At 36.0% G+C, this 12,046-nt stretch overlaps 1 protein-coding gene across 1 annotated transcript in view; it reads left to right on the top strand.

Annotated features, from left to right (window-relative positions):
- Window positions 1-12,046, top strand: part of LOC150101479 (uncharacterized) — a 599,391-nt gene that overhangs the window by 443,213 nt on the left and 144,132 nt on the right. The window contains exons 10-11 of the mRNA XM_090400199.1: window positions 3,249-3,398; window positions 11,488-11,667. Coding sequence (XP_090256325.1) covers window positions 3,249-3,398; window positions 11,488-11,667 — 330 coding nt within the window. The remainder of the gene's footprint in view (window positions 1-3,248; window positions 3,399-11,487; window positions 11,668-12,046) is intronic.

The following is a 12,046-nucleotide window of genomic DNA, read 5'->3' as shown; positions in this document are numbered from 1 at the left end:
CCTTTGCACAGTGTGTATTCAGTAGCAGAACACAGCTGGTCAGAACTGATGTTGCACACATGCTGCATTATGCTGTCTTTCAGTGGTTGCAAGTTATCAATATGATCCTGATAAACCCTGTCTTTGAGAAATCCCCAGAGCCAGAAGTCATGGAGGTCAGATAAGGTGGCCATGTAGTGGGAAATGTATGGCCGATCGCTATGGCTTCTGTGAAATGTTCTTGAAGAACCTCCTGCATTTATTGACCGATGTGTGGAGGGCCCCATCCTGCATGAAAATGACTGAGTCCTTGCATAGGCACTGCTGTAGCTGTGGCAGAACAAAATTGTTTATCATATTGCAATATCTCTCAGCAGTAACTGAGCAGTCACAGGACCTGACTGTCGATTATCCTCAAAGAAGAATGGTCCAATGATAAACAAAGCTCTAAACCTGCACTTGACAATAACTTTGGGTGAATGCGAAGGAATTTGTCAGATTGCATATGGATTTTGCATATCCCGTACCTGGCAATTATAGGTATTCACAGCTCCGTTCAGGTGAAAATGAACCTCATCTCCACACAAAATCATGCTTGGCCACTCAGTGTCCAACTCCACTCAAGCAAGGAATGTTAAAGTGAAGGTCAGTTGACTTTCAAAGTACTACTGCAGGCACAATTCCTGTGTCATGGTTATCTTGAATGAGGAAATGCAGAATCTTCCATAGAATTTTTGAGACAGTTGTGTAAGACACATCCATGTGTTCTGATATAGCACATGCATTGCAGGAACATATTCATGGCCTGCTGCACAATAATAGTAGCAACTTCATTCACTTGTGAACTGATTGGCTTGCAACCTCTGCCTGGTCTAACTCCCAATGATCCTGTTTCTTCAAAACAACTAATCATTTGTCACAGAGTGCATGGAGATAGTGAACCTCATTAACATTTGTTCAGTTAGGTGCAGCAACAGCATTGCAATCATTTAGGTAGTACTGCTTCACGAGCAAAGCAATTTCTGTCAAGTTTAATGCCATCACTGTGGACGGCAATGACAACCAGAATGAAGGGAAAAATCCCATGTCCATCTTTTTAAACCCTCTTGGCACTTGTGAATTGTGCGATATGCAAATTTCATGCATATGGTGTTTACAATATCTGGTGGTGAATTTTGGAACTACTTTTTTATTTTATTTATTTATATTTTTAACATATTGCTTCCATACGACACAATGTATTCAAGTTTCCCAGCATTTGGATCACTAGATGACTCCACAAGACCTTAGGGACACTTTAATTTTGATCACCCAGTATATAAAAACTGTTTTTTTATATTTGATATAAATACTTTTTATTATAGTTATTTCCCTCTTTCATTTTTCAGTGAAGTGTAGCTTTTTGAATACAGCTACCACTCACTCCTCTAGATCATCTCTGGAAGGAGTAAGGATATACTGTACAGAGAGGAAACTGTTGTGACCAAGCAATGAACTGTAGACCGAGTGGGTAAGACATTATATTCTTGTCCACTGAGTCTACAGTCTAAAAATGAAGATGTTAGAAAGGAAGTTGATATTGTTAGCATTCAGGAATGTGTAAGCAGAGCTAATCTAAGGTGATATGGTCCCTTAAAAGAATGGGAGAGGAAAGGTTAGTACTAACCAAATCAAAAACAGGTGTTTGATTAGGTTAGTAGTCTCTGGGTCTCTTTTCTGCCATCTTGGCAGGAAAGAGACCCAGAGGAAGATCAAGGGTTGGTGGAGTGATTCATTCAGAAGTGCCTTAGAAGCACGAAATGTTAGATGTGACAATATTGAAGTGCTGACAAGTAATTGACTAATTTGGAGAAAAATTGTGAACAGGAGACTAGATTAATAATAATGTAAACTTAATCATGTAGTGATGTCATAGAGTAGCCTGAACCCTTAAGGGTAAATATCAGGAAATAGCTGTTTTTTGGTTAGATTTTTTTTTGTTTGTTTGTTTTGTATGCTTTTTGAAATTAGGATTTTTTGTTATGTTTTTGGCATTTTTTTTTATCTGAAATGTTATCAAAAAAACAATTCTATTGAAGAGTTAGAGTAAAAGCATGCTGTGTGTGTCTGTGTGTGTGTGTGTGTGTGTGTGTGTGTGTGTGTGTGTGTGTGTGTGTGTGTGTGTGTGTGTGTGTGTGTGTGTGTGAAAGACCCACAAGCAAACCTTCCACACAAAGAGTGTACATAGTCTTCAAGTAGTTTACTTGAAGAATTCTTTAATTCCATAAACATGTACTTTTTCTTACTGAAACAGCTACATGCTTGTTCACCTCCCAAATAAAGAATACATGATCATCTCATCATTCTGCAGGCAAGTACAGCAAGTACATATCTTTGCACTAAATTAAACTTAATATGTGAATGCAATTTCTGTCATTATTAGCATATTTTAAAAGGGATAAAAGGATATTTTCTTATTTGTAAGAAATAGAGGCTAGTTGAATGATACCTTTAGCTCATTATTATTATTATTACGCGACACCTCCTGGGAGTCCAAAGACTCATCAAGGGAGGGCACCCACTCTACAACTCTGTCTCCACCACTCAATCCGCCAACTACAATGAACCACAACTATCATCATCATCTGCCGCCCACCACCAGTATTTTCACAGACAATCACAAACATCCATGCCCACAGTGGGATTTGAACCTGCAGCCTTTTGGCTGGAGAGCGGATACGCTAACCACTTGGCCAGCGAATTTTATCATTTTCATGATAAGTTTCAATGATCATTTTTTTATCAGTAATAATAATAATAATAATAATAATTTATTAACATTTAAAAACAGCTGCAAAACAAAATGAAGCAGATAAAGTATTTGCTTATTTACTTGCAGATGAAGCAGAACATGATAAAACAAATATGACCATACTGAAGCAAATAGAATGAACTCACATAAATAAGAAGTAACAAATCACTTAATGAAAAATATGATTGAATACCTAAAAACATGAGAGGTGGGAGGAAAAAATTTGTTCTTAGACTTCTAAGTGGTAGCTATGTGACAATATACTTTCTAGGTATGCATTTCTGTGCTACATTAAAAAAATATATTTTATCTACAAATTTATCTCAGATAATCTTGACAAATACACACATATCTTATTTTGTGTGAATGTAATTGAAAGGACATATTATTTGCTTAATCATTTATTACAGTTTGCAGTGAAATAAATAATAATAACATATAATACCATAAAGAAATATTGTTTGTTTTGACTACACAGACATTGCCAGGATCACAAAGAAAACTGAATAAAGCATTACCAGAGAGTGATTTATCTACTCCAAAGTCAGTAACATTGGAAAGTGACCATGCCCTAGCCCAGAGTGAAGAACAAAGTTTAGTATCAGACCAAGTGTGGGATGGCTATCAGGTATGAGAAAAAAATTAATAAATTTGTTATTAAGAACATTCAACTTCTATTTCCCCATCCTTCTGCTGCATGCATAAAAAGTGTCAAATGATCAATGTAGCATTCATCACAGTTTTTGATTTTTCATCATTTTGCGACTTCAAACCTGCTTGCTTTATGTGACTGTCTTATTTTGTCTGTTGGCATGGATATATTCAAACATGCTTATGTTTAAATAAGCAAGTCTACAATATTAATCTTCAAATGTCTGTGGGCTTGCTTATATTTTTCAAATTTAGTTCCCTAGACTTATACACTGAAGATTCATATTAAAAGTCTTAATATAGTTAAGAAGAAATTATATGCTTCTTTTCATGTATTATACCCATAGGCATATAAACAGAAGTGTGTGGAGGAAACAAAAGAACCAAGTGATGTTATTATTATTGTCATGATCAGACCTCTGTGGAGTCAGACTCATTATGGGAAGCCTTTCTATCATGCACACACAGCTCGTCATGCCATGCCTTAAATGACTCACATATTCTTTGTCTCTACAAAAAAAGAAGGGTAAACTCAACAGTTTATAGCTAAGGAATTGAAATGTTCTCAAGCAAATGTGAGTAGAGTATTGAGACAGAATTCTAATAACTGGCGTTTTCAAAATAATCGCTGCAATAGCAGTCGAGAGGTAATACCTACATCAAGTGAGAGGGGATTGAAGAATATCATGAAAAAAAACCGCTTCCAAAGTGTAAGGCACAGGAGATGGAAAGAACTAGGTGTGAATGTGTCTAAATCTACAATATTGAAACGACTTCACAAATTGAGTTTTAAATCATGTGTGCCTAAGACGAAGCCACTTATGACTTCCAAGCAAAAGGCAGCTAGATTGCAATGCCATAAGCAAAGACTGTTGTGGGGTCAAGAGGACTGGAAAAAGGTAAAAAGGAAATTGCCATCACATAAATCTTCTGATGCTGGTAACATAAAGTGCTCAAGAATTTCTTGATACACTTTGGAACTGACTCTTTCATACACAATAACAGCATACTTGGACCTTCTGCAGTCATACAAGCCCATGCCATGACAGAGGTTGCAAATTTCACCAAACGTTTCATGCATTCTTTATCAAATGCTTCTTGCTTAAAATGCCAAACACATATCCTTTGATGATCATGGCACACATAAAACATACTTTCATTGCTAAAAAGCGATGAAAGTATGTTTTGTTTTGTTCTCTGTTCAGTCTGCATGTTTTCTCTTCATCTCTCACACAACTACTGTTTCCATTGCCAAACACTTCAGTCTCTTCAATACCACCCCACTGATCTTTCACTTCACCTCTTACTTCAGATCACTTGCTTTCATCCGACACACACACACTGCACTTCCATCTAGCAACAGTTTCTTCAGTTCACTCACTCCAAAGCTTTTCAAATGCAGTCTGTGATGTCTTTATAATTCCATTCTTCCCTCAAATACATTCCGTACATCAACAAACTGCACTTTCTTCTCTTCACAAAGCTCTGCCAGCATACCATTCATTATTCTGGCTCTTCATCTCAACTCATCATTGTCATACCTCTGCAACACACTGACAAATTTTCTCTGTTATCTTTCACTCTCCTCGATAATTTCCTGATATCCATCCTTACATTCTCCTGATATCCACTTAAATCATTTGTCCCCACAACCACCACTAGTTTTCTTGCTTGCTTTCTCCTTAAGTGCAAAGCATGAAATTATCTTGCTCATTCTCATTCCTGGATAGCAGACCTTATGGACTCTCTCTCATTAACCAATCTTCTATCAATGGAATCTCCATACACTGCTATACTCAAATCACTCTTCACCTCTTTCACCCTTTTTTCCTTTCATTCTGTTCTTTTGCACACTTTCATTTGCTTTCATTAAATGTCTAATATCATTCCTCATATTCCTCATTTCATTTTTCTTTTTGAATAATTCTTCAAATCTTGCATTCTGACAATTCACTCTCTGTTGTTCCCTGTATCACTTACTTTTGCTTCTTCATTCTTGCTTTTTTATTTTCACTCCCTCACTCTCACTAGCTTTCATTCCTTTTCTTTGATTTACACTAACTTTCATTCCTTCAGTCTGTTTTGTATTCATTAATTCATTGTCTAAGAAAACATTGCACTCTCTAACAAATCCATACTTTTTCTTATCTCCTATTCAGTCTCTCCACAAAAACATCTTTTACGTTTTGCCATGCATACATGTTGCAAACATGACATCAAACCAGTTTTGAAAAATTTACTTCATTAATGGCATTTGATTTTTACACCACTTGTATGCTAAATTATCAAAAATAAACAGTAGTATACTTCTAAAATGCAAGCAATATTGCCAGTTATTACACAAAATAGCAATCATTGTCAGTAAAATGCACTTATCTTTTCCAGAACTCTTTACCAATATAAAGCACATCACAGACCACTGATAATAAATCATCCCTAATTCTCTGGCTATTTGTCATATATTGAAAAATTTCCTTTGCATTAATTTTATAAAAGCTCTTTAATATCTTTTAAGTTTCTACAGATCTCCTCTTTTCTGGCTATAAATGAATTTGCAACCCACACATCTTCAACCTATCCTCATAGGGAGCATTCCATAGACCTGTCACCAGCTTGTTCACTTGTCTTGGAATCCTCTCTACCACCTCTTGATTCCGAAGAGGTGGTAGAGAGGATTCTTGATCTTGACTACTCTATGCACAGTAGTCAAGATAGGCTGAATCATAGCCTTATAAAGAGGAATAATAACTTTTATAACTTTACTTGTTAGCATGTTTTTCAACATCCAAGTAATCCTTTGAAGCATTTTATCAGAATTTCTGCTTTCTGTCCGCCATTATCCCAAGTCTCATCTTATCAATTTCCTGCAATCCAGTAGTACCATCAATGCTATACACAGTATATAGCCTTTTCAACCTCAAATGCATAACCTTACAATTTGCAACATTAAATTGACAATCTAAATAATTATAATACTGGATATAAGGGTCAAAGCTGTATAACTGAGAGGAGACCTCCACATAGCCTTTAAAGGAATGCGGAGAACCGACCAGGGCTTCTGACCTAATGTCCAATCCTCACCTTCTCGTGGTGCACCCTGTTGGGTATCTACTTTGATACTGAACGAACGAGGATGGGCTGGCAATTTGGGATTTAGCCGACCAAATTGTATTCTTATTGGTTAAACCAAAATAAAAAATGATGGTACAACATGACAAAATTTCATGCCAGCTGGGGCGTCGCCCGGTTAAACAAGGCCCCGTCAGGGAACCAGGGCGAACAGCGAAAAGTCAGCTACTGGAACAAATCTGAAAACAAACCCCAACTCAACATCACCAGAGTTAAAGATCGGTACTATCAGTGTAAGAAGCCTGAATGGCAAAGAAATGGAGCTAGCTGAGGAATTAGATAAGTACCAGATCGACATAATAGGGGTGACTGAAACAAAAAAAAACAAAACTGGTGAGATCTTTCTGAGCAATAAATACAAAATGTTATATTCAGACAATGACAATCAAGGAAAAGAAGGAGTGGAGTAGCCATAGTATTCAACACAAAATACGAGGCTAATCTTCTTGAATGGCAGTCAGTCTCAAGTAGAGTAATGTGGGCAAATATGAGAATGGGGAACTGGACAATGAGACTTATTTGTGCCTATGGTCCCACAGAAGGTTCTACTAAGGTAGAAGTGGAGGAATTTTTTGAGGCTTTAGAAAAAGCAACTGACACAATGAAAAAGGAAAAGTTGGTCCTTGTTGGGGATCTAAATAGCAGAGTAGGAAATGATTGTGAGACATGGAGAGAAGAGGCTAGGAATAAGAAAAGTCTCATTGACTATGTTATTGTTGATGGTGATGTTTTCTCCCTGGTGCAGGACACCAGAGTGTACAGAGGATTTGAAATTGGAAGTGATCACTATTTAGTCTTGAGCAGGATGAAATTGAATTTCATATTGAAAAGAATGACATGTAAGAAAGTTTTAAAGTGAATAAAAGTTGAGCAGCTCTCAGATGTGAACTGTAGATTAAAATACAGAAAGATTATTGAAAAGAAAATGAAAGAGTTTGAGAACAGGAATCAAACCTTGGAGATTCAGTGGCAAACTCTGAAGAAAACATTGATTGATTCTGCCAGAGAGGCATGTGGTGAGGTTGTGTGCAAGGATAAAAAAATCAGAACTCCCTGGTGGACACAGGAAGTTAAAGAGGCAGTGAAGGAAAAGAAGAAAGCATATCAAAAGTTCCCAAATAAGTCAGCTTTTACTCTTACAGAATACAGAGACAAATGTAAGAAAGCTAAACAGTGTGTAAAACTAGCTAAACAAAAGTCATGGGAGGACTTTGGCAAGAATATAGAAAATAAATATCAAGAAGGTGGCAAAATATTCTGGAGGTTGTTGAAGAAGCTTAGGAATGGAGGAAAGAGTGCTGTAAAAGGAGTTAGAGATGATAAAGGTGACATGAAAACAGGAGAAAAGGATATCCTTGAAGTATGGAGTAATTACTTTGAAAAACTGCTAAATGAAACAAGCAGTTATGACAGCACAGTGATAAAAAACACTGACCAGCCATGCAGTCAGGAATACATATCCATACTTGAAGTAGAAAAAGCCATCAAGGCTTGAAATGTGGAAAGGCAGCAGGAGTAGATGATATTCGACCAGAAATGCTGAAGTATGGTGGTATAAGAGTCTTACAGTGGCTGCACTGCATAGTTCAGAAAGCCTGGACAGAGGGACGAATTCCCGATTATTGGAGTAGAGCTCTCATAGTACTCATATATAAAAAGGGAAATAAAACTGAATGTGAGAATTACAGAGGTATTTCCCTACTGAGTGTTCCTGGCAAGATCTATGCAAGTATACTTGAGAAAAGGTTGAGAAGAATTGTGGAAGAGAAGCTTGGTGAAGAACAAGCTGGATTCAGGCCAAATAGAGGCTGTCAGGATCAGATCTTCACTTTACGACAAATAGTCGAGAAAGCATGGGAATATAACAAAGATCTGTATTTAAGTTTTGTCGATTTGGAAAAGGCATATGACAAGGTGTCAAGAGAGAAGCTATTCAATACGCTGCAGTTATATGGTGTCAATGGGGCTTTATATCAAGCAATACTTAGTCTTTATTTGAGTTGTAAGTCAGCAGTTAGAATTGAAGGAAGTACAGGAAGATGGTTTAATGTTAAATCTGGTGTGAGACAAGGATGTACATTATCCCCTCTGTTATTCATTATCTATATGGATCACATTATGAAGGAAAGTGGTATTAAACCTGATATCAAAATTGGAGATGTTAATGTCAGCTCGTTGCTTTATGCGAATGATGTTATACTTCTAAATAAATCCGCTACAAGTCTGCAAGATTCTCTGACTAAATTGAATAGCTGTTGTAATAGATATGGTATGAAGGTCAGCAATAAAAAGACAAAGACAATGAAAATAGGCAGAATCATTGAAAATGTCAACTGTGTTGTGAATGGAGAACCTGTGGAACAAGTAAAACATTTCAGCTACTTAGGCACAAATTTTACTGAAGATGGTAAATTAAATATAGAAATAGACAACAGAATCAGTAAAGCTGGTATGGTGGGAAGTCAATTGAATAAATTCATATGGAATAAGAGAGAAATTAGTCGGAACACTAAATTAGCTGTATACAAGACAGTGTTCAAACCAGTTTTAACTTATGGATCTGAGAGCTGGGTCAGAAGTAAAACACTTGACCAAAGACTAGAGACCGCAGATATGAGAGTCCTGAGAAAGATTAGAGGCGTGAACAGATTGCATCAATGGCAATATCATATTAAAAATGAGGATATTAGGAAAGAACTTGACATTGTCAGCATCCAGGAATGCATTCGCAGAGCTAATCTCAGGTGGTATGGTCACTTAAATAGAATGGGAGAGGAAAGATTAGCAAAACAAGTGTTCTCTTCCAGGTTGGCAGGAAAACGACCCAGAGGAAGACCAAGATATAGGTGGATTGATACGGTACAAAGTGCCTTAGACGATAGAAATATAAGATCTGATAATGTTGGAGTCTTGACAAGTAACAGACTGATTTGGAGAAAAATTGTAGATAGGAAGTTAATAATGTTATAATTTTTTCATGTAGTACTGTCATATCTTGTACACACCTTTAGGGTATATGGCAGGAATTTGATGATGATGATATTAGCATAGAATTTTCACCTAAGTATCATATGCATCTTCAGTACAAGAACACATAAAGGCAATTGAACATTAACAGACAATTCTAAAAAGCACCACCTAAGTAGCTAATGTAACATAACTAAAAAGGTTAGTAAATTTCCTAACTTAATTATCTGAACTGATGGTAGGGTACGAGTGTGTCATCAACAACATCAGGCCATAGTCCCCATTGTGTCAGGTTGGCTCTGTTCAAGGAGGTGATGATTGGGGAGCCTTTTCATGTGACACATTAGGTCTCCTAGTGTGTCTGGAGATATAGTTAAATGCTGCGAGCTACCAACTATTACACACAAAGTTCCTTTGTGCATTCTGCAGCCAATTGTTTGCTGTTGATGCAAAACTGGAGAGGGCAAAAGGTAATATTAACAACAGCAATGTAGATATCCTGCAAGGTGATTTAAATAGACTGAGAGTGTGGGTAGAAAATAATGATTATCAGTTTAAGGTAGTAATTGATGACACTGAACCGCCAGAAATTCACGAGGCTGGGAATTTCCGAGTGACTTTGAGTAGGGAACTAAATTCCGAAGGGATGTGATAAGAATGGGCAGTATAACTAACTCAAAAGATCAACTGGATCTTAAAGAATTCACTGACAAGTAGAGATACGGATGTTATTATTCTTTTTTTTTTATAACAGAAGAGATATTGACCTTCCCCCCCACCCCTTGGGATCAATTGACTTGAAAAGGATTGATATATCTTAGGGATATCATGAACAAATTATATTAAAATAATATCCTGAGAAAAACAATAAACAGATGGACCATATCAGAAGGGAGTGGCCTAAGGATAAAGTTGAGTAATTTTAGCCTGTATATAGCACAGACTATTGTGAACCATTAGGCACATCATCCTATTAAAATAGAATGCAATGTCCTGCAGTTATTACGAGGCTAACATATAAAAGATGACCTATAATGCAAATAATAATTATTAAACATAAGTAATTGTTATTATGAACTGATTGTTATTTATGTATTATAATTATGTTTTTAATGAATATTAATTTTTTTCTTATAATCAATCCATTAAATTTGAAATATGTACATTTTTGGATGATGGGGGGAGGGAGAAATACTTATATGAGGGAGTTAGCAGTAAAAAAAAAAAAACTGAGAACTTCCCCTGCTATAAAGGTCTAATATGGCCACATCTAGAATACTGTGTACAGAAATGGTCACGATGATTGGTCTTTGGAATGCCCCCTATAATGATAGGTTGATTTATGTTTTACATAGTTTAGTTGATTGAAAGGATGTCATAGTAACATATAAGTTATTAAAGGAGTTTTATAAGAGTAGATATTGAAGAAATTTTCTATTACATGACAGTAAAGAAGACAACAACTGGAAATTATGTAGGAGTGTGGTTAACAAGAACATGATGAACTGATTTTTTTGAGGTGTGAATGATTGAAATGGGTTAGTAGAGGTGGTCATGAGTGAATGAGTTTAAAGAGAGCTATGATAAGCATTTGTGATAATGGTTGATATGGGTCTCCTGTGATGAGCCTTGAGACTCTATGGAGGTTCAGATGTAATAATTATTATTGAAAGTTGAATGGGAATAGTGCTGAGAGTAATTCTTTGCTTGGAAAGTGGTGATGAGTGTAATATATGGCTAGTGTCACAAGTGCTGAAACCTTCAGTGAGTTTAAAGTATTGTATGATGTACATGGTAATTGATTAAATTAAAAACATTTAGTTTTCATATATAGGGAAAGCCAAATGTTAAATCCTACATTAAATCATGATATCTAACGCTATAAATAATTATTAAGTTTATTGTTATTTTATTTGAATGATGAATCATCATTTCATTGCTTCATTTTGTATCTTTCAATTATTTTTCAGGATCCTTTTTATATGAGTGAACCATATTCTGAACAAACAGCAGATGAAGAAGAAATAAGAAAACTAACAGAATTTGGAGATGACTATTGTACAGCAATTGGAATCCCAGAAAATACAGTACAAATGCACTGCCTTAATCCTTCATTTCTAAACACCATTCCCTCCAATTCTTATGAACAAGTAAGTACAGAATACACAGCAGTACATAACAGATTCCATGCGCATTGATTATTATGAAAGAATTTCTTTAATAAAAATCATTATTAATGCATTTGAAAGGACAAGTTTATTAGGAACACCTTATCATTCAGGATATAGAAAACAAGCAGACAATACAGAAGGACTGTATTTGTGTGCATGTTCAATTCAATGCAGTTAATTTAGAGTCACACAGGTTACAGTGAGACTCTAAATACGTATGGAAGTCACTGTCGGATGTACTAGTGCAAGTGACATGGACACTGCTGGAGTAGATGATATTAGATCAGAATGCTCAAATATGGAGATATAAAGTTTTTACAGTGGCTATACTGCATAATTCAGATTGTCGAATTTCTGA

The sequence above is a fragment of the Typopeltis vanoorti genome, chromosome 11 (genome assembly GCF_054136105.1).
Source record: "Typopeltis vanoorti isolate ZY-2024b chromosome 11, IOZ_Tvanoo_1.0, whole genome shotgun sequence".
NCBI classification, from domain to species: domain Eukaryota; kingdom Metazoa; phylum Arthropoda; class Arachnida; order Uropygi; family Thelyphonidae; genus Typopeltis; species Typopeltis vanoorti.
The sequence above is the reverse complement of the archived record's forward strand: the minus strand, read 5'-3'. Positions and strand labels throughout refer to the sequence as shown.